The sequence below is a fragment of the Rattus norvegicus genome, chromosome 15 (genome assembly GCF_036323735.1).
Source record: "Rattus norvegicus strain BN/NHsdMcwi chromosome 15, GRCr8, whole genome shotgun sequence".
In the NCBI taxonomy this organism is placed as follows: Eukaryota; Metazoa; Chordata; class Mammalia; order Rodentia; family Muridae; genus Rattus; species Rattus norvegicus.
The window spans coordinates 56,908,279-56,931,976 of NC_086033.1; the positions used below are offsets into that span (position 1 = coordinate 56,908,279).

At 44.1% G+C, this 23,698-nt stretch overlaps 1 protein-coding gene across 3 annotated transcripts in view; it reads left to right on the forward strand.

The window, feature by feature from the left end:
- Positions 1 to 23,698, forward strand: part of Lcp1 (lymphocyte cytosolic protein 1) — a 107,716-nt gene that overhangs the window by 61,904 nt on the left and 22,114 nt on the right. For all 3 annotated transcript variants that reach the window (XM_063274316.1, XM_006252319.3, NM_001012044.1), the window contains 8 exons: positions 10,307 to 10,393; positions 11,580 to 11,743; positions 12,497 to 12,626; positions 14,927 to 15,059; positions 16,858 to 16,939; positions 18,383 to 18,548; positions 20,490 to 20,632; positions 23,274 to 23,369. In XM_063274316.1, coding sequence (XP_063130386.1) covers positions 10,330 to 10,393; positions 11,580 to 11,743; positions 12,497 to 12,626; positions 14,927 to 15,059; positions 16,858 to 16,939; positions 18,383 to 18,548; positions 20,490 to 20,632; positions 23,274 to 23,369 — 978 coding nt within the window. In that variant the 5' untranslated portion in view covers positions 10,307 to 10,329. The remainder of the gene's footprint in view (positions 1 to 10,306; positions 10,394 to 11,579; positions 11,744 to 12,496; positions 12,627 to 14,926; positions 15,060 to 16,857; positions 16,940 to 18,382; positions 18,549 to 20,489; positions 20,633 to 23,273; positions 23,370 to 23,698) is intronic.

Here is a 23,698-nt window from a genome sequence, read left to right on the forward strand (position 1 = left end):
AGGAATGTGGTAACCAGGGCACTTGGAAAGTGAGGAGCCTGCCCCAGGTCACCCTAAGCTAGTCATTTAACCCCATTCCCCTGCATAATGGTCATGGGAGTGTGGCGAGACCTGAGCGTCAATGTAGATTAAGCATCCAGCAGATATTAACTGCTATTGTTATGACCCAAGTCTTCCACTGTCTTTTAGCTGCTGTTTTCTCTGACTCTAGATGACAAGGCCTATCTGGAGTCTCTGGGTTAAAGATCCCACATAAAAGAGGGGACAGGCTGCCTGACCTTTGAGAAATCTGTTGAGTCTAAGCCTCAGTTTATTTTGTGCTGCTGTGAGCAAATGCCTGAGGCTGGGTAGTGTATGAGTCAGAGAGATTCATTTCCTTCCATTTTGGAGGCTGGAACATCATGTGAGGGGGAGGAGCTACATGGTTCCTCTGCTTCACTCCATGGTAGCAGGCAGAAGGCAAGGAAAGGTGAGAGTGGGTCAAGTCCACCCTACAAGAGGAAATCCCTGCCATGCTGGCATTGGCCGATGGAGACGCTGCTGTGAACACCGACATTACCCCTCCCTTTAACACCACTGCATTCTGGATTTGGTTCTTACACGATTCTGGAAGATGCATTTGAACTGCAACACTGTGTATCTTTCTCTAGGGGACCAGCTGTACCTCTCACCAGGGGAACAAATTCTTCCCCGGGGATGGAAGGAATCCTCCTGGATTCTATATTGCATGGTGTTTGTTTTCCTTATCAAAGAAGCCACATCTTACTTTTGTGTTCTCAGCATCTAACATGGGCTCTGGAGTGCAGCAGATATTAGGCAATGTCAGTTGCAGGGATAATTGTACACATTTGAGTTTGCTTAGGGCACACATTGAGAATAGCCGGAGAATGGGTTTCAGAACCCTATTAATGATATGCAAACTCCACAACTGCATTCTATCCTTTTATGCTTTTTATTGTCTACATGAACTATTGGATTGGGCTGCTCCTAGAGCTGTAGAAACATTGCAGAGGTGTTATGAGGACTCCCTTTACGCCCGTCACTTAGGTTCCATGCCTCTAAACAGAAGGGCTTTCTTATAGTTTGTTACTGTTGTTTTTGAAACGCTTTTCTCCGAATTGACGTTCAGTTGATATATCAAATAGTGTGTGTCTCTCACATGCAACGTAGGTTTTGAAATGTATTTGCACTATTCTAAACAAGTGCTCACCTCATGGTTACTTTCTTACGTAGTCAATCCTCTTAGTTCACTTCCTTAGCATTTTCAAGAGTGAGGCAGACTGTCATCAACTGTAGTCACCATGGTACCCAGCAGCTTTCCTGAACTCATTCCTCCATGCAAGTGTGACAATGCATGATCCCTAGCCACTCTGGCTTCTGGTAGCCACCATTTTACTCTCAACGTCCATAAGAATATATATATATATATATATATATATATATATATATGCATATATATTATCTACATATTAGTGAGATGAGGTTGTATTTGTGTTTCTCTGGCTGTCTTCAGGTTTATCTATTTCTTGCACAGACAGAAATTTTCTTCCTATTTTTTAGAAGAATATCATTCCATGTGTTTTTTTTACCATGCACCATATGAGTACAATGCTTTATCCAGTCATCAATCAATGGGCATTTAAATTGCTTCAGTTTCTCGGCCATATTTTCTTTGAGGCAACACCTTACTATATAGACCAGGACGGCCTTCAATTTATCACTCTCCTGCCTTGGCTTCCCAGGTGCTGAACTTACAGTGTCTGCCACCATGCCTGGCATTTCTTGGCCATCAAGAACAGTGCAACCTTTTGGGGTGCCCTGCATGGATGTAGATCTCTTAAACTAATGGTTTCTTGTCCTTTCAGTAAATACCCAATAATGGGGTATCTGGACCACGTGGCAGTTCTGCTTTTAACCCCTCAGGAATCTCCTGGCTCTTTAATAAGGGTTACCCTACAACTTTGATAGTCTCGTGTTCCCCGGTTAAGGAAGTTGGCACAAATGCAGAAGACAGCAAAGCAAATTTAAAGGTTGGAAAATAAACTCCTCAACCAACATCTAAAAAGGATAACCCATCTCCAACGTGGGAGATTTATGAATTGACCAGCTCCTATAGTTCTGTCTGAGATTAGCCCAAGAAAGGAGGAGCTGTAATTGTATCAGAAGAGATTTAGGTTACAAGGCAGGGATATGAGATACCGGAGAGGTTATAGAGTTTCCTTATTTGGGTCTTTTTAAAGAAAATGCTAGATGGCTCCCTTTCTGGGACAGTCTGTTCGCTGGCTTGCCTAGAAGCGAGGAATGAACTGGATCAGCTTGTCTTTAGCCGTGCGTGATGACGTCCCAGAAAACAGGTCCCACAGGCCACTTTGACAGCTCTCCTGCTCTGACCTGTTCCACTGGGCAGCTGAGTAGGGACATCCGCCTGGGATCCATGAGGAGATGCATCTTCTGGGACAGCTCTGTGTGTGATGAGGTAAGGACAGGGACAGTGGCTGGCCCCAGGGACCAGGCCCCCTCCCCCACTGGCTCAGAGATACCTTTGGGGTACAGCCACTATTCCTGTGGGCACTCGGACCAACCATGCTGTTCTCTGCAAGCTCGGCTCTAGTCTACAGGTTCACTGCTCAGCTACTGAGTGGAATCTTGAGACTTTTAACCTGGAAGGGACTTCTTCTCTCAATATATGGATGAAGAAACTGAGGCCCAGAGAACAAGCTGGAGGTTGATGCCACACAGCCAGGAGGGAGGTGGGGTCTCCTCACGAGAGCCTAGATACCACCTTCCCTCAGTCCCCCGCCCATTACTCCAGCTGAGACTCACTTAGCAAACTCACTCACTTAGTGAGTTGTGGGGGCCGATTTTGGTATCTGGTATTTTTATTTATTTATGTCTGTATGTCTGTACTTTGAGATAAGGTGGTCCTGACAGGACTGGAACTCGCCATGTAGCAAAGGATGATCTCAAACTCAAGGAGATCTTTTTGCCTCAGTATCCCTATATGATAGGCTTGTAGGTCCATGTCACAATACCTGCCATGCTATTTTAATTGTAGACAGGCCTCCTCTCTGGTCCTTTTGGTTTTTTATTCTCAGAGGTCCGTGTTTAAGCTTTTCACCCATTTTTAGTGAGTTCCAGGAAATCTCACTGTGTTCACCATTTGCGTTAGGTTGATCATCATCTAGGGGTTACATTCAAACCTTGACGTTTAAATGTGGGCTTTGTGGAGCCCTAGCCTTTGCGTCTCCCACTCTTGTACTTCCTCCTGCATCTCCCAGCAGCTAGAGCAGAGCATTGTACAGCAACATCCCAGAGGGTTTTCATTCACAGACCAGTGAATGGAGTTTGATATTCAGATGATAACAGTAAGTTGATTGATATCAATTCTTTGAACAATATTTTTGGCATGCTCTGAACTTCGATGGGGAAAAGCGTGGTTCTTAAAGTCTCTGTGCAGGATGAAAAGACGCTGTGGATTTCCAAGAGGCTAGAACCAGGGGTAGCACTGTAGCCTAAGGAAGGAGAGGGGTGCCAATGTACTGCTGTACCCTCAAACTCCAGCCTGGTGTATCGCCCTTGCTTACAAAGCTTGGGTTGGATATCTTGGTGGAGAGCAGAGGTACTGAGGATGTTCTAGGAAGGACTGGTGGGGCAATGTGGTCTCCAGAGTTGAAGATAGGGCTGGGATCTTCCCTGTAGCTTCAGAAGCCCCTCAATCGAGTGGCCAACCCCAGAAGCTTTCGGAGCACCACCACAGGGAGCAGGCTAGAGTGCTGGGACTTGCTGGCTTTCCTAGCAGTGTTCCCACAGCTCCAGATTTGCAGTGACAGGCCTCCTTTGCCTTCTCCCCTGAGGCCTTTAGGTCAGAGGCTGGAGAGAAAGGGTTCTGTGCCTCAGAACAGCCTGTGGGGAAACTGGTGCATTTGCAGAAATAATTTAAAAAAAAGTCGAAATTTGAGGTTTAACTTGATAGAAGGATTTGTAAGAGTCTTTCAAGTGCCCATTTATATCTGAGGCCATTAATTGAATTCATTTTTTAAAAAGATATGTTTGGGTGTTTGCCTCCTTGTATGTTTATGCATCAATTGTGTACCTGGTGCCTGTGGAAGTCAAGAGAGGGAGTTGTATTCCCTGGGACTGGGGTTACTGGAGTTACGGACAAATAGGAGCTGTCATGTAGGTGTTGGAAGTCTAAATCTAGGTTCTCTGCAAGAGCAGCAGTGCTCTTAACCACTGAGGCATCTCTACAGTCCCTATAACTGACCTGTTAAACAAAACAAAGTCATCTAAAAGCTGTAATTTTAGAGTCATCCTTTAACTGAAAGGGGAACATGAACTCGTATCTAATGATAGAGCAAGTTGCTGTATACTCTTCCTTAGCTTTCCTACAGGTGTTCCTGCAAAGAAAGCGCGGGACCAAGCAAAAGCCGTTTCTCCCCTTAAACTGTGTGAACGTTTTCTTCTGCTGGAGAATCTCATCACACCTTTGCTTCATTTCTTAGTCGTCTTAAGCTACAGTCAGCCCCCGTGGCTCCCGTGTTGCTCAGACAGTGTGTTTCTGATTATTCACCGTTTGTGGAAGTCTCTGGAAGCTTTGTCATTTCCCCAGTGGATGTTGAGATCCCCTGAGGTTGCTCAGATGCAACTGGGACCAAGAGTCAGGAGTTTCCAGTTTTCCTTTACCTACAGAGTCAGATTGCAGAGAAAGTGGGGCACAGGCAGAAGCGTGCCTTGAGCCTTGATCATGTGATACCGGGTGACAAATGCCTGGGACTCTAGCAGGTGAATATCTGGTCGCTGCTGTCCCTAATCTCAACACCGATGCACCCAGAGTAGCCTTTGAGTGACACCACAGGAGGACAGGCCACTCCTCCCCTCTTTCTGCTGTTTACATAATCAGTCCTGAAACCTGAGAAATCTCACGCCTAAGTACACACTCATTTAGAGGAGACCCCTCTAGCACTATGTTCTGTGGTGAACACCTATTAAGTTGCTCCTACATTTGGTCCTTGGGCAATTTGAGCCAAAAAGACTTTGGTAAGAACTCATTCTCGGAATCCCTGGGTGTAACCCAGCTCGGGAACACCATACATCTGGAAGCAGAGACACCAACCCTGACATCTTTCAACAGATTTGTGACTTTTGCAGCTGGGGAAGGACTTGAGCTAAAGGGTAGTCTTAAAAATTAAAACAAACAAACAAACAATCAAAAAACAACAAAGAAAAACTAGTGATCTCTTTAGCCAACTTTCTTGGAATTCTATAGCAATTGATCTAAAAAGCCCAAGTCCCCACAGAAAGCAGAAGTGACCCAGTTGTGATTTGAGATTCATCCTCTTAGATCTATGATTCAGGTAGTGATTCATAAAGGACGTTCCCGAGCTCATTACTGATTGAAATGCTTCCTGGCAGAGCATTGTTAGATGGTGTGATCCTTAGAAAGGGACACGTGGGCTGGTGAGATGCCTCAGTGTATAAAGGTGACTGGGGCGCAGTCTGACAACCCGAGTCTGATCCCTGGGTCCGACCTGGTGAAAGGAGAGAAACTGACTCTTTCGAGCTGTCCCTTACTCCTACTTGTTCAATACGGCACACTCTCAGCCATACACTCCCCCTACTAAATAAAATACAGTTAAATGTTTTACCAAATGGTAGGACATGGGCAGGGTCTGGAGTATAGTCAGTGGAAGAACACATGATTAATATATATAGCACCAAAAAGAAATGAATAAATATTTTGGACTCGTACTCACCGCAGGGTCTGTAAAGCACAATTAGGAGTCTTCATCCATGCCCTGGAAGACACAAGTGTTCTTTCTTTTGGGACTCCAGACACCCAAGTAGGACCCTTTACTGCTGCTGTCTATACTGTGCTAGTATTGCCAAGTGACACCTTCCCCTGAGTACCTGGTAATAGTTGATACGATAGCCCACTCCTTCTAATGTGCAGGATTAAAAATGGGCACAGTCCCCTCAGGCAAACACACCAGCGGTGTAAGGTATCTAAAATTAGATGCTACGGCAGCTATGTCCTTCGTAGATGCGGCTGGAGTGCGTGTTATAACATTAATCATGTCTTGCCTCGCTCTGGGGAAATGATGTCCTTTGCGCGCTGCACTTGGCCCAATTAATCGAAGGGTCTCCTCTCTGTCAAAGTCACTGAGACTTTTAGAGGTAGCTTTAACCTCTCTCTCCTCTGCATTGGGAACACCAACAGCATCTGCTCATAGACAAAGCACTTCACGTGGTTACAGGACGGTTTTCCTATGTATAAATCAGAAAACCGTAATAAACTTTGTCTGATGCTCCAGTCTCTAAAAGCAGGGATGTATTTCTAGGTCCTGCTTGGCAGGAAGATAAAAGAAACACAATGTCTACATAAGTCTGGGCCCTTCAACAGCTCACAGTGGCCACAGCAACCTGACATTTCTTACATTGCTTAAACACTCTTTTCTCACCTGCCCTCTCTCCTTCCCTCCCCTTTCCTTCCTTCCTTCCTTCCTTCCTTCCTTCCTTCCTTTCTTTCTTTCTCAAAGCTATTGAACTAGTGATGATTTTTAAACATGAAGTCATTCCTACTAGTTGCTTCTCCAAGTTGATCTTCCTGCTTGTAAACCTCCAAAGAAAATATTATTCGTTCGCTCCTGACCAACATACTGGTTTTATTTTTTGTTTGTTTGATTGTTTTGTTTTGAGACAGGGTTTCTCTGTATAGTCCTAGAAGTCACTAGTCCAGGCTGGCCTCAAATTCAGAGATTTCCCCCATGCCCCTGCCTCCTGAGTGCTGGCATTAAAGAAGTATACCACCATGCTTAGAAACATGTGGCATTTATGCTTAAGCAGTTCTTCTTCACTGTGCCATGATGTTTGAGGTTTCTTTTTTCTTTTTTATCTAGTATGTTGGTTCTTCTATGGCTTCTATGGCTCTGGACTTTAAAAGCTCTTTATGTTTTTGCACATGTGGGTGCCCTGCGTGTGTTTATGTGCCTCACGTTTGTACAGGGGAGGCTAGAGGACGTGAGGTCTCCTGGAGTTGGACCTACAGATGTAGGTCCACCAGGACAGTACATGCTCCTAACTGCTGAGCCACCTCTCCAGTTCTCTTGGCTGTTTTTGACACAGTGCAATCTCATTCCTGTGTTTACTTAAACATCTCAGCAGTCTCTTACAATGTCCAATAATGCGAACGCAGGGCCAGGTTTGGATTCCATGACCCAGTTTACTCTCCACAACCTTAGTCTTTGTGCTGTGCATTCCGTAACTATCCGGGTCATGCTTTACTTGAAAGAAAGAACAGGGTCTGGCCTATAGTAGCCACTCATAAAATATATGTGGGATTTAAGAACCTATGGACTCCTGTATACCAAGGATAAGATGTCTAATAAGCCAGACCTGTCACCTTAGAACCAGACTTGCTGTGGCCTCTAGAAATTGCTTCAGTGTGTTAGGGAGACCCTGCTGTGTGGGGCATGTGCAGTGTTAGGGAGACCCTGCAGTGTGGGGGCATGTGCAGTGTTAGGGAGACCCTGCAGTGTGGGGGCATGTGCAGTGTTGGTCTCCTTAAGGAGAGACGAGGCAAGTCAGCCACAGTAACTTAGCAGAGTTACAACAGCTTTCCTCTAACAGAGGCCCCCGTTGCATAATGCACAGACTGCAAACTTCCTCTTCTGCAATTTCCAGACAGGCTCACGATGTTGACATTCAAATCGCCCACCAGCTAAGGGATTCAAGATACTTAGTGAGTGATTGGTGATGGATAGGCAAGTGCAGAGAGTAAGTGTGAAGGTGTGGAGGGGAGCCTGGGAGATGGCTGGTGGGAGGGGAAAGAACTGAGAGATGGAATGTTGCTGAGATGTGAGTCTTAGCTTCTCCCAGCTTCTGTGTCCTTCTGTATAAAATGGGACTAGTCAGACTAACACATACCATCAGCATATACTGAGTCACTGGGGGACAGTATAGCCTGGTAAGGATTTTGCTACGAGCCCTATGGTTCTTTTTAGCATTAGATGTTAAAGAGCTGGAGTTGAATTTTCAACCACTTCTAGCAAAACGAGACAGGTTTTGGGCATCCATTAACTGCTTACGTCCCCGCTGACCACGTCCTCTTGCTGCGTCTGTGTTTGCTCTCCTTTGACTTGAAGATGCCTCGGTAACTTGGTTCAGATGAGTTTTGGGAATGTGATTGTAAGAGAAGGATGGAGGAGAGGGAATGGAGAAAAGGTGGTGGTCAGATCGCTAGTCTGTGTCTCTGCGGGATTCCTGGGCTCTGAATGAGAGTGTGTTTGTTTGTACAATAGCCTTCAGCATGTACAGAGAAGCCATCATATCACTATGTTGTTAGATATAGAAGGCCAATGATGATAAAATGTTTTTAATCAATAACAAAAAGGCTTTTTAAATGAGTTAAAATACACTTATGTAGATACTTTTCAACCATGCCTCTAGTTCCCGTAGATGTCTATGGTGACAGGGAGCTAAGATCACGTTGGGTGGGGAATAGTCTAAACTTCCCAGGCAACGCATGCAGGCTTGTTACTTTTATTTGCTTATTCTTGTAGCCTGGGGTATTTGTTTATTTTCATTTCCATGGGAGAATTTTATTAACAAAAGATTGGGTAACGAAAGTTTGAGTCACTGTCATTTCACGTGGCCAGAGAGTCTCACTCACATCGACAGATATGCACCACTCACATCAGCAGACATGCGCCACTCACATCAGCAGACATGCGCCACTCACATTGGCAGACATGCGCCACTCACATTGGCAGACATGCGCCACTCACATCGGTAGACACGTGCCATGCACATTGTCAGACATGTGCCACTCACATCGGCAGATAGGTGTCCTTCACATCAGCAGACATGCGCCACGCACATCAGCAGACATGCGCCACTCACATCGGCAGACATGCGCACTCACATTGGCACGGCAGACATGTGCCACTCACATCGGCAGACATGCGCAGTCACATCGGCATGGCAGACATGCGCCACTCACATCGGCAGACATGCGCACTCACATCGGCATATAAGGGTGGATGCCGATTTCACAGGTAATTGTGATACAGTTTGACCCATAGGGTTTATTGTAACATTTGCTTTTTTGCATGGATATCAGTCATCGCTGAGAACAAGTGCAGGACCAGAGAATGATGTGGGAACAAGAAAGAAAGGAAGGAAGGAAGGAAGGAAGGAAGGAAGGAAGGAAGGAAGGAAGGAAAAAAGGAAGGAAGGAAAAAAGGAAGGAAGGAAAAAAGGAAGGAAGGAAAGAGAAAAAGAAAAAGAAAGTTGGTTTAAAGTACCCTTGTCATAAATGGGAAACATTTTAAAATAGATAAGTTTATTACAATGGTCAAAATAAAATTATAGTTAGACACATCTCATCTGTTGTCTCTCCACTGCATTTACCACCTGCACACCAGGAAATCCAGTGGGTGGAACCCCCATCCAGGAACGCAGCAACCAGCCAGGGGTAGACATCCAGTTTCTGTTTCATGCCCCTTCTGACCACAAGGGGGCAGCCGTGATGCACAGTGATAGCAAGTTTCTCAGCAAACTTTTCTGAGAAAACAGTCAAAATGTGTTTCAGATTTTCATATATGAATTTTTAGAAGGTCACCTCCTTCCTTCATCCTTGACTGTGTATGGTCAAACTTATGCATAAAGTGTATCTACTGGCTTGGCCAAGAATTAATTTAAAAGATAATCATGATGACATTTGTAAAGACACATAAAAGTTAAATTGTACATTCCTATACGTTAAATTACTCCAAAAAACCCACGCCTCTTTCTCTGTTCCTCGTAATGTTGGCTTAGAGTGAATGGGCCAGAAGGTTCACTGGTTTCCTCAGCCAGCTGCCAGGTGAACCCGTCAGCTGGGAGTTCATGAAGGGCTGGTACTTAATTCTCCTTCACTGGCTTCCTTATGAGAACCGGGGGTGGGGGGGTGGGGGTGGGGGGATTCAACAAAGGATGAGTGGCCCAAGGTGGGAATTTCCAGTCCTGGGCGTGACCTCCACCACCTTCTGTAGTCACAGGAATCCTTAAGTCAATTTAGATAAGCACCTACTAATCCTTAAGTCAATATAGATAAGTGCCACGTGAGGAGCTGCCTCGTGGTGAGGGGAGGGGAGAAACTGTAGACATCAGTCTTTGATGACCCCACATGGGAGGCTGGGACGCTTTGAAAGATGGCTGTAAGTCACGGAGGGTGAGGACGAACGTGGCTTCCTCTAACAGACAGGCTTCGTTCTGAGCTTACAGGAACTGAGATGCACCGTGCTCACTCTGATGTCCTCTTTCTCAGGTCTGTCACCTAAAGCAGTCAAAATGGCCAGAGGATCCGTGTCTGATGAAGAAATGATGGAGCTCAGAGAGGCTTTTGCCAAAGTCGGTAAGTGGACCCGACCCCCCCCCCCACTCTCTCCATTCCCCCCACTATTTTACCACTGCGTTGTGAACTGGTTAGGGCAGCAGTTCTCAACCTGTGGGTTGTGACCCCTTTGAGGGTCAAATTATTCCTTCACTGAGGTCCCCTAAGATATCTAGAAAACACAGGTGTTTCCATGACAATTTATAACACTGGCAAAGTTACAGTTACGAAGTCTCAATCAAAATAATTTTATTGCTGGGGGCTGCAACATGATGAACTGCATTAAAGGGTTGTGTCATTTTGACGATTGAGAACCTGGGAGAGCCTATTTCTGAAAGATGTACCTGAGAAAACACTTCTTTCCTAGTTCAAACAGCAAACCTGTACTCTTGCCTGCAGCCTTTTCCTGTAGGCATCCCTGTGCGCCCTTACTTACATCTTGCCTGCTTTTTATAAGAATTCTAAGGATCGCAGAGGCAGGTGGGGCACAGTCAGTAAAGTGTCGGCACTCAAGCATGAGGACCTGAGTTTGGTCCCTTGCTCCCATATAAATGCTGAGCCTGGTAGCATGCACTTGGAATCATGCCCTGGACAGCAGAGACAGGTGAATCCCAGGGGTTCACTGGTCAATCGGTGTAGCCAGTTGGTGAGCTTCAGCTTCCACAGGAGAACCCTGTGTTGGAATACGAATGGCTCCTGAGGATCAACAGCCAGAGTTGTCCTCTGACCTCTGCATGTACATATGCACTAGCATGCACACACACACAAACACACACACATGCATGAACATTCATGTACACGCATGTGTGAACATACACATGAACATACACATACGCATGTGTGAACACACACACATGCATGGCATACACACATGTGTGAACACACACAGGAACATACACACACATGTGTGAACACACACACATGCACAAAGATGCACACACACCCTTTCATGCGTGCATGCCTGCACACATTCCTAAATATTACACTGTGAAATTAAGAGTCTTTTACTGTGGGTGTTAGAAGTGATGTGACTGTCTGGGTTTAAGAGCAGTGGCCTCCTGAGAGATATTTGCCTCTATCTGGGTCAGGCCAAAGCCCCATGACTGGTCATCTCTCTCCAGCCCCACCAGTCATCTAGTGTGCCTTTGCCTTTCTAAAGACTGAGCCCAGGTTACCCCAGAGCTTCACTACAGCCTTTGTGTCACAGATACTGACGGCAACGGGTACATCAGCTGCAATGAACTGAATGACTTGTTCAAGGCGGCCTGCCTGCCTCTGCCTGGCTACCGAGTGAGAGAAATCACAGAGAACCTGATGGCCACAGGTGACCTGGACCAAGATGGGAAGATTAGCTTTGATGAGTTTATCAAGGTGAGCCTGAAACTGAATCCAAGATGATGCATTTGAACCTTGAACTCGGTGTCAATAAATATCCAGAGAGACGATCCATCCCTTCCCAGTTCACTGTTAACAGCTCTTACCTTCCTGGGTTTTCTTGACCACAGGTTAGGTTTCTAAAAATGCCTTCATCTTGCTGGGTTTGTGTCCACATTAGGGTTTCATTGCTGTCCAAAAGGCCTGTTGCTATGACCACAGCAACTCTTATAAAGGACAACATTTCATTGATGCTAGCTTACAGGTTCAGGGGTTCAGTCCATTGTCATCTTGGTGGGGAGCACGGCAGCATGCAGGCAGACATGGTGCTGCAGAAGGAGCTGCGAGGGCTACATCTTGATCCACAGGCAGCAGCAGGAGACTGCGTGCCACCCCAGGCAGAGTTTGAGCATCTGAGACCTCAACGCCCACCCCACAGTGGCACACGTCCTCCAATAAGCCCATACCTATTCCCACAAGGCCACACATCCTAATAGAGCCATTCTCTGTGGGCCAAGCGTTCAAACACATGAATCTATGGGGACCATACATATTCAAACCACCGCAGTGTTGTTAGCTCACCTCCATAATCCCTGCACTTGGGAACCCAAGGCAAGAGCATTTGTTTTGAGTTCAAGGCCAGCCTGGTTTACATAGTGAGCACCAGGCCAGCATAAAGTGTGTAACAAGACTTGGTCAAAAAAAAAAAAAATCAAAACCAAGTGAACCAAACGTGTTATGTTTTTACAGGTCTTCCATGGCTTAAAAAGCACCGAGGTTGCCAAAACCTTCCGAAAAGCTATCAACAAGAAGGAAGGGATCTGTGCGATCGGTGGCACCTCTGAGCAGTCCAGCGTGGGTACCCAGCATTCCTACTCAGGTAAACTGTGCTGATGGGTGAGGAGCGGAGGAAGAGAGGGCGAGAGATTCGAGAGTTGAGGACTGGGGGAGAATGCAATAAGGAGGAAGGACCCAAGCTGTCGGGGGTTACAGAGTCAGTATCTAGCATGCAAACCAAAGGGGTCGAAGCAAAGAAGTACACACAGCCATCTTCCCATGTGGGAGTGGACCAGTTCCAAGCACAGGACACCAGAGCTGCCTGAGCCCCGGGGGGGCATTGAGTACTGAGTGACCTCATTTGCATTGAAAATACGCTTTAGACGCTGCCAAATTTCCTTTGAAAACCTTATGGACAAAATTAGCCCTTTGAGTCTTCATCTTCAATATCTTGATTATTCTTAATACCTGCTGAGTGGTCAAAAAATATTGATTGGGCAGAGAAGTTTTATATTTATTCCAAAGGCTGACACGAAGCAGTCCTAATGGAAGCTTCTAAGATCCCGAATGGTGTGGTTACTTAACGTGTTTTAAAGCTCAGTTTTCTTTGGTGACTCCATGTCAAAGATGAGTTTGTGGATAACCGTTGCTTGCTGTTGATAAGACAAAGTCTAGGCCTTCTTATTAAAAATATATGTTTATTAATTCTTTAAGAAATGTATATGATGTATCTTAAACACATACACCCCTGCCCCAACTCCTCCCATAACCATCCTTTTGTCTCCCCCATCCCTTCCCACTCTCTTTTGAGATTTCTTCTTTTTGTCTTTCTCCCACTTTGTCTTGGGAATGGGACATGGGAATGTGTGTGGTTGTCACAGCAATACAGAAAATGGACTCTCCTCCCCGGACAGGGGTGGGATTTCATGCACACCTTCCCACTTCCGTGCTGGGATTTTGACTGGCTCGAGCTAGCCCAGGTCTTCTGCATGCTGTCACAATCACTATATTCACATGTGCATCTGCCGAGCTGTGTCTGGTAAACACTGTGTCCTTGAATTCAGCAGCTACCTCTGGCTCTTAGACTCTTTCCAGCCCCCCACCCCATTCTGAGAAGATCCCGAGCCTTGAGGGTAGGGCTGTGGCATGTGTGTCCCATTTAGGGCTGAGCATTCCACAGTCTCATGTTCTCTGCAAGTTGACCAGTTAAGGATCTCTGTTACTTGCCATCTACTGGAAGCTTCTCATGAGGGTTGAGAGGTGCTCTAATCTACAAGTGAAGCAATAAGTCATAAGAATTGGTTTCATACTGTGTCCATTTAGTAGAATAATGACGTGTTCTCTCCTGGGCCTGTGGCCTAAGCAGTCACAGGTTCTTGGCCCTTTTAACACTACCAGTCCTGAAGTGGGTCTTAGACCCAATTTTTAAAAAGTGTCTGGTTACTCCCATAACATTTGTGCCTTTATTGTACCTGTGGGCTTATCTTATTTGGCCAGTGGTAGCTTGTGAGATTATGAATGTACCCAATCTTTTTTTAAAAAATATTTATTTGTTTTATGTAAGTACACTGTCACTGTCAGACACACCAGAAGAGGGCATCAGATCTCATTACAGATGGTTGTGAGCCACCATATGGTTGCTGGGAATTGAACTCACGACCTCTGGAAGAACAGTCACTGCTCTTAGCCACTGAGCCATTTCTCCAGTCCAAATGTACCCAGTCTTATCTAGCCTTGTATTTTTGAGTCTAGGAATTTTTCAAGCTTTGACTATGTCAAAGTACATCATGAATCTGAAGGACAGTGATTCGCTCTGCAGCCTTCGACAGTTCAGAGTTTGTCTGAGAGACACCTGCTTTTCAGTGACCTCCAATTTACAAAGCATGGTGCTGGGAGAAGGTAGAGCTTCAGGTTTTGCTAAGACTTGTAAGATCAACTCATTGCTGGTAGGAAGGCAGAATCTACCACAGGGATTTCACTTCCTAGCTGTCTCATTCTAACTGAAAGAAAGCCCAACGGTACCACCATGATCATCCTTGACAAACAGCATCTAAGTCAGCAGGCGACACAGGCAGGATCTGGAGTGTTATCCTGTAAATACCAAACCACATTCATACTTACATTATACCCACAGGAATATTCGTTACTTGTTCATCATCCAAATATAGTAATGCATTTTTTTTATTTTGTCCTAAACCTTTAATTGCATCCTTATGACTTGATTTAGTGCCTGCTTCTTAAAGGAACTCTGGTTTTCAAAAGCAGTAGATACAAGCCGACAAGATGCTGGCCTGGGTAACCTTGCAGTATCTGTCTTGGGCACGAAAATGGGAGGCCCATGTGGAGAATGTCTTCATCTGGTTTTCATCCTGCGTGTAAGTCACTTCAATACTTTATCTACAGAGGAAGAAAAGTATGCCTTTGTCAACTGGATAAACAAAGCCCTGGAGAATGACCCTGACTGCCGGCACGTCATCCCCATGAACCCGAACACCGATGATCTCTTCAATGCTGTCGGGGATGGCATAGTTCTTTGGTAAATGAAGGTTCCGTCTTGACTTTCACAGAATCCCTCCTTTTTGGCATATCAGCAGTTAAGTGTATTTGCAGTAGGCCATGCCTTTTGATGCTCACACATGAGTGGAGTTGCCTTAACGGGGTTCAGGAGAGTAAACTAACCTCAGAAGTTAGTTGTAGTGAAGTCCATTCAACTACTGTTGTCTCAGTGGAGAGAAGGGGTGCAAAGTAAAGATGAGCTTTGTAAAGCAAGACACAGTGCCGCAAGACCACAGCAGTTAATCTAGCAGGGGAGGGTGTGAGCCACTCTGCTTCTACTGAGCGTGACCTACCCTGAAAGGAGACAGAGCCATGGAAGTTCATTTAAATATACATGAATGTGCACATAGGGATACACGCATGCACGCAGGGCAATGTTATAAAAATATATGTGAAAGATAGTTGATTATAAACTGATTTCTCACTAAGGAAATAGTTACATTTTCCCCTTTTCTTTTCTAATTTGCTTTCTGGGGGATGGTGAGATTAGTCAGTGGGGCAAGGCACCTTACACAAAGCCTGGTGACCTGAATTCAACCCCAGGAGGAGAGAACTGAGCCTTGCAAGTTGTCCTCCAACTCCACACATGCACAGTGACACATGCTACACACACACACACACACACACACACACACAAACACACATGTGGATAAGTAAATTTGTTTAAAATCTTTTGGTTTTGTTCCTTCTGGATGCTTTTACCCTAGTGTGTCAAACTCAGGGCATCCTACATGCTGGACAAGGAACCACTGAGCCACATTTTCGGCCTTCCTCTTGCTCATTTACAATGTTGAGACAGGGTCTCAGTAAGGTGGTTGCATTGGCCTTGAACCTCTGTTCTAGCCTAGACAGACCTTGGACTTGTGACCGTCCTGTCTCAGCCTCCTGAGTAGCTAAGATTATGGGCCTATACTACCTAGTCTGGCTTCCTTTTGGAGATCTGTTTTCTATGTAAACCCCCCCCCTTTTTTTTTAAATAAAATGAAGGTTACTAGGGGAGTAATTTTATGCCCTGTTGAGGGTTAAACGAAGAATACCATCGACAAAAATCACTTTTTTATAAACAGCAATTGCTTGCTCTAGATCTGATCACCTTATTAGATACTTAAGTGAGGAAAAGTCATTGCCCATTGATCAAATGCCTGCCGAATGTTAGAATGAGCCATTATATGTTTAGTTAAAGGTATTGATCAGGTGTCAAATAGAAATGTAGACATTATATAAACCCAGAATTATAGGAGCAGTTTCTTGCATTTACAGGGCTGAGAAAGTCAAGGGGGCTCTGCTTTAATCATCACATAGAATCCAAGAATGTTCTAAGGGAGTGGTTCTCAACCTGTGGGTCATGACCTTTTGGGGAATCACATATCAGATATCCTGCATATCTGATATTTACATTATGATCCATAAACATAGCAAAGTTACAGTTATGAGGTAGCAATGAAATAATTTTATGGTTGGGGGTCACCACACCATGAGGAACTGTATTCAAAGATTGGCCTCGTTAAGAAGGTTGAAGCCATTCTTCTAAGGGAACCAGGGTACTTTTATAGCTAAGGTGAGTTGAAGCAAACAAGACCTCCCTTCTTACCTCAGTGCATCATGGTAGCTCTGTGAACATTGCCGGTGAATCTAACCACAGTAGCACAACTCTCATACTACGTGTATGAAGACTGTGTTGCTAACATAGTCAAGATCCTGCTCCAATTTAAATCCAATGCCATGGAATTCTGTTACTCAGAGGGCTGCTTTCTTTAACTTTATTCTTTCTCTTTCAGTAAAATGGTCAACCTGTCTGTGCCAGACACAATTGATGAAAGAACAATCAACAAGAAGAAGCTCACACCGTTCACCATTCAGGTGGGTCTCCCCACTGTTCCCCAATGTGGCACTATCTTGGTGTAAAAGAGCGCCATAGTGACTGAGTCAGCTCTCTGCAAGAGCTCACACTTCATTCCCCACACCTAGGCCTTGGCTGATGGTTTCTTACCACCAGGAGGTAGAAGGACACATCCGTCTCTTACGTTGTATTGGTATAACAGCCAAGAAAGGAAGCTGGTGTGTGTTAGTAGCTGGGTTTGTTTTGGCCACTTAATAACATTCATCTTGGCTGAAATTGTAACGCAAGTTTTTCTTACCCATTTTTGAGCTGGTGCCAAATACCTAGCCTTAGCTGAAAAGAGAAGCCTTTCTAGGCAAGGAAAAGGTGAGAAGTGGGGAACGATCAGGAGGCCTCCATGGCGCTGCTGACGCAGCCCAGAGTGGAATAAATGGAACCTGCTTCTGTCCCTCCATTCCTTGACCAAAAGAGTCGCCAGCAGGAAGCAGGCGGCTGTGCTTCTGCCTCACGTTCCAGTATTTTAACATTGTGATTCTCTAGCTCAGGAGCCATATCTAATACCTTATGAATAATACAGTATGTCTTGTTTGGACATAAGCAACTCTGTGTACTCTTAAAATGGAAGTGGAACCTAACTGGGGCAGTAATTGAACATATGGGGATGCGCCGAATGGTATATCTACTCATAAGCTGGGCTATAATAGAAACAATATTTTTATTCACTATTTTTTAGTGGTCAGGAAGGACTTTCTGGGGGAGTTTGTTTTGTTGTTAATTATCGTACAAACAAAAGAGCTTGTTGACTCCTCTGACACTGACTTCTTCCCTCATGGGGCCGAAAACAGGACATAGAGATTGGGCACTCCAACTATCCCAGCTGTGTCTGAGTTCCAGTAGACGCACGGTTAGTATAGCAACCTGGAGCCTCAGGCCGTGTGCACATGCAGGCTTTCTCGTTATCATCATGGAGACTCAGTAACTTGTTCCATTGAAAACCCATCCATCTTTTCTGGGAATTTGATTTATATTGTTTTTTTTTTTTCTTTCCTTGACATTAAATTTGCAAAGCAAAAGGCTGTTCTTCTTTATGACCCTAATTTACATCAACAATTGTCTTCTTAGCCGTAGGCCTTGATAGAACAGTGACTTCCTCCATCTAATGGAGGCTCTGAGTGTATAGGCTTCATCAGAGTGTAAAAGAGAACAGAGGATTCACTAATCTCATGCCAGAATGGGTCTTCCACACTGGGTAGTGGTTTGATTGAGTAGGCCACTGCGTAAGCTCAGTGTGTGGGTTATCGGGTCTTCCCCCATCATTATTTTAATGCTTTTTCTGAGTGGTGAAGACCTTGCCTCTGGGTCTGAGACCATTCCAGAAGGACGACATCACTGCTGATGCTAGTCAGTAGTCACTGGGCATTGGCAAAGTGAAAGAACTAAGCTTGCATCTTTTCCTCCCTCAGGAAAACTTGAACTTAGCTCTGAACTCTGCCTCGGCCATCGGATGCCATGTAGTTAATATAGGGGCTGAGGACCTGAAGGAGGGGAAGCCATATCTGGTCCTGGGACTTTTGTGGCAAGTTATCAAGATTGGGTTGTTTGCTGACATTGAACTCAGCAGAAATGAAGGTAAGAGATAGTGTCAGGTGCTGTGAACGGCACAGCTTTCGAACATTGCCTGGCATGGTACTGGAGGAAGACATTTGACATTCTCCAGCTGAGAAAACCACTCAGTTATAGTGAGTCCGTGGTATTAAAGAAACAGACCCTATCCGTGAAAACAGACTTTTAAAAAGACAACGCAAAGGCTTTTAGAGACCACAGACCAGCAGTAATGCTTTAGCGTACACAGCTCCATGTGCCCGGAACCTACCTCAGCAGTTGCTCATGGTGTCTACAGGGGCTTCACAGCAAGCACGATGAGTTTTATTACATATTTTGTGAGAGCAATCGCATCAAAATACTTTGGCAAGTGTACCAGATTGGGAGAGATTGGTCTATGTCTAGACAATCACTGGAGCTGTACGTTGCCCTGACACGAGGTGGGTGGGTCTAGAGACCTAAGGCTACAGTTAATCCTCTTATAGCCCATGCCAAGAGTTTGCCAAAAAGTGTATTTTTAGGTAAACTTACCACCCAAAGAAAAGAGAACAAAGTAACTGTAAGTTGATGGGACATTAATTTGCTTGATTAATCACATCACCATGCCAGTGTGCTCAATACATAAAAATACCACATTACATACCTTAAATATATACATTTAGAAAAAAATATTAGAAAATTGCATGTAGAACTTCAAAATTCTGAACTGAAGCCAGGCCTGCTGGCATCAAACTACAGTCTCAGCTACGTGGGAGGCTGAATGAATTCTAGGCCAACCTAGGTTACTAAATGAAACCCTGACTGAATATATATATATATATATATATATATATATATATATATATATATATATATATATATATATACATACACACACACACAAGGTCATAGTTTCAACCCCTTAGTGCTGTGTTAAAAAATACAGGGAAAATTTCTAAAGAGTGTGTATAAACAATGATAGTCCAATTGAGTAGACAGGCATGTACCTTAATAAGGGTCACACAAGTCAAATATTACCTTCAGGTACAAACTCCATCACTCTGAAATCTATAGTGAAATTATGATCTGCAATTGTACAAATTAATTTTTAAACTTATGCATATCAGTGTTTTGTAGATATGTATACTACATGTATGCCTGGTGCTTCTGGAGACCAGAAGACAGTGTTTGGTCCTCTGAGACTGGAGTTATATAGATGTTTGTGTGTCATCATGTGGGTGCTGGGAATTCGACCCAGATCCCCCAGAAGAACCACCAGGTTCTTAACTGCTGAGCCCTCTCTTCAGCCCTAGTGATCCATATTTTAAAAAATTTTATGTGTTCAAGCTATAATAAACAGCGAAAATGTTGAGTTGTCACTTTAAAACTGAAATACTGAGCATTATATTTAAAAAGCAAAAACCAAAAAATAGCAAATAGGAATCTCGAAACCCAAGAGGAAGAATATTGATTTGCAAAATTGAATCAACTGAATTTAAACCCAACCAAGCAGAAAATATTTATTCATCTGGGGAAGCATAGAGTAATGTTGATTGCATTGTTGAGTTCCTATAATTATGCAGGTAAGCATTTGGATTATAAAACACCAATGGGAATAGAAAAGAGAACATTATCGTGATTGCAAAATTGATCTCTCAGAAGCATTGTGTCATTGTGCCATATCAACTGGTCCAATAGACCCAACAGAATACTTCCAGCAAGTCACCATGGTTACCTTTATGCTGAAACTCGTGTTATTAGGCAAACGCTTGAGATTCCTTGTCTTAGCTAATTAAAACAATGGGAATAATAAGTTAGCTCACAATAATGTACCACTTTTAGGAAGTATTAGAGATGTGTTTATTTTTGTGGAAGGACTTTAAGACATTACTGCTCTTTGGTCTTCTAGCAAGGCTCCATGTCTAGGAAGACAGATAACCCCCAACATCCTTGTATTTATTTTGGATCAACTTTTTTGTACCTCTTCAGCTCTGATTGCTCTTTTGAGAGAAGGAGAGAGCCTAGAGGATTTGATGAAGTTGTCTCCTGAAGAACTCCTGTTGCGGTGGGCGAACTACCACCTAGAAAATGCAGGCTGCACCAAAATCACCAACTTCAGCACTGACATCAAGGTAGGAGAACACCATTGAACATGCCTGCCGCAGTGGAGGGGATTCGTGGAGTTAGTGGGGAAAGCACAAATGCTGGTCCTTGTGTCTTGGCACCCTAGGCTTGGTATGGTCCTGTTTGGAGCCACTTACTGTCTCCCAAGGGTTAATGTGCAGCTCTAGGTCTGGACCATACACACACATCCACCCAGAGCCCTGGTGCAGCTTCGAAGGGAGATGAGACTTGCTTTGAGTTTCAGTGGTAGAAAGTTGATCATCAAGAGAGCATGGTGGTGCAAGGGCAACACTAACTTTAAGGAAAAGAGGGTATTTGTAGAGGGGGAGAGATGGCTCTCAGTGGTTAACAGCTTGCTGTACAATTATAGGGACCAGAGTTTAGATCCCAACATTCAAATAGTAAGCCTGGCTTCCCATAAACCTTTCTACCACCATCTACAAGAGATTCAGTGCCCTTTTTTTTTTGGCCTCCACGTATGAACAGGAAAGTACACCTGCACATGCATGTGCGTATGTCATGCAGGCATATACAGTATATACACATGTACATGTATATACACACATGCAAATAAATCTTAAGACAATAAAGATTTTCGTGTCCCTGGTTTTATAAATGGCACGATCTTAGGGGGTTACCTTTCAAAACGTTAAATAAAGATGTCTTTCTGATTACTGCTAATAATTAGTGAGCACATGGTTGTTCCATGTCAGGTGTTTTCATAAGTGCATGATTGACTCACTGAATCCTTACCCCAGGCTCTAAGGCAAGGAATTCATAAGTAAGGAAAACACTAAGAATTCCATAAAAGAATAGCCAGGAATGCAGACGTGTGGCCTTCAAATTTATGAAAAATTCTTATGATAAGGTGATAGGAAACAGCTGAAACCAGTGACAGCTGGATCAGGCTGAAACACAACTAAGGAGTAGCTAAGATGCGTTAGAGACCAGTCTCCATAGCAACAGGGTGATGCAGAGGAATACCAGCATCAGGAAAGATTTCAGTGTCCACGCTCTAAAACACACAGGGAAATTTCTTCAAAGGCAAAGAGCCAGGGGAAAAGCCACATGACCTGCAGGAGCCCACCACATGACCTGCCAGAGTCCACCACATGACCTGCCAGAGCCCACCAAGACTATAACTGAGTAGCAACAGCCTCTGGCTGCTGCACCATGCAGACTGATCTGGTGGCATTTAGAACTCTGCATATGTCAGGCACAGGGCCAATCAGGATAAGGCATGTGTCTGAGAAAAGCTTCCCCCATTCCCATTCCTAAGTACACTTCCACTGGTTATCAACAGTCTTTCAGCAGCACCAGCCAAAGACGACGGGGCTTAGAGGAAACAGCCAGACTGAATTTCTATGTGTGTTCAATAGTTCTGCCCTGTCATGGTTGGAAAACTATGTATCCAAAATTATGATCTCAATCATAAATTAGTCTCATTTGCTCTCACTAAAAAGCACATTGTTAAAGTAATTAACCATTTTAGACTTTGGGAAGGTCAGTGGGACACTTCCTCAGTACTTACCCTGTGTGCATGTAGAGGAAGCTGCTATAGCACATGTAACTAAGGTTAAAAATACCCAGGTTAAAAATAGTGCATCTCCTGAGCTTTCAGTACATAAACTAAATTAAAAGTTTAGTTAATTAAATTAAATTAACTATCTCAACAAATAAAGTGAAATTCTGTGTGCTTTCATTGACTAAGAATAAATTTGTATTTTAAGATCATGTCTGTGGAAATTCTATTTGTCAGTAAGCATAGTAAAACTTGAGAATTCAGATCCATTTCAATTCATTACAACCCAGGCTAGCTCTGTTTTCTAGTTTCTAGAGAAATATGAAATGGTGATATGCCATGGGGATATTTCCTCTTTTATTAAAAGACTACTTGTTGCCTGTAATCCCAATACTTGGGAGACTGCGTTCCAATACTTGGGGTGAGAACATTAAGTTCAAGGCCAGCCCACCCAGGGTGCATGATGAAACCCTGTCACAAAAAGTGGGATGGGGATGGATGGACACTCGCTGTTAAGCCTGGTGACCTGAGTAGCATCCCCAGGACCCACGCGTTGGAAGGAGAGAACAGACTCCTGACTCTCATCTTCTGCTCCTTCCACATAGACACGTAAATAAATTGTAATTTGAAAAAACAATCTCCTTGCTAATGTCTCAGTTGTCTGTCTTTGAACTCTTTTCTGTTGCTGATTGTCCATCTGAATGTATTTTAAAACTGTGCTTCCTTTCTCTGTCGCTTCTTTTTTCTTTTAATTAAACCTTAGCTGGCTGACTTCTACAGCAGTATAAAGGTATAGACACATTTTCCTGTATACAATTTAACTCATGTAAATAAGTTGTTCCTCTCCCCCATGAGGACAACAAAATCTTTGTGTTGCCTTTATGTTGGTCCTGTTTTTTGTTTTTTGTTTTTTAATCGTTAGACCCCTTTGAGGAGAAAACAAATATAGTGTGCAACTGGATGAAGGGAACCTCCTAGTTGAGGGAATGTATCTAGGTCAGTTAATTGCTATATTCCTGAATGACAGGAGTAAGAAATTCGGCGTTTGCTTTTAGGAAATGATTGTTGTGTTAAGTGTGCAACCAGCTCCACTGTTTTGATATTGTGACTTCGTAACTTTTCCCCAGGACTCGAAAGCTTATTACCACCTGCTCGAGCAGGTGGCTCCGAGAGGAGATGAAGAAGGGATCCCGGCTGTAGTGATTGACATGTCAGGACTGAGGGTAAGGCCGCACCTGTCATCTTCAGAGAGCGCCGTGCTTTCTCACTGTTGACTGTTCCTTTGTGCCACCTTGTCCCCTGCTCTACTTAAGTGTCTGTTAAAACTACTGAGTGCTGTCAACAATGTTTGATGCTAATTATAGAAAACTAAGTCTGTACATAAAACTCCAGGGTGAGAAGTGGATACTAATGAAGTACCATGTAGCACACAGAGCACTTCTTTCTTTGCCCATCATTTCAAAGGCTCAACACCTCCAACCTGGGTCTAAAGATTAGAACGTAAGTTCTTTAAAAAAAGGAACATCAGTTCTTTGTTATTTAGTATCTTTTA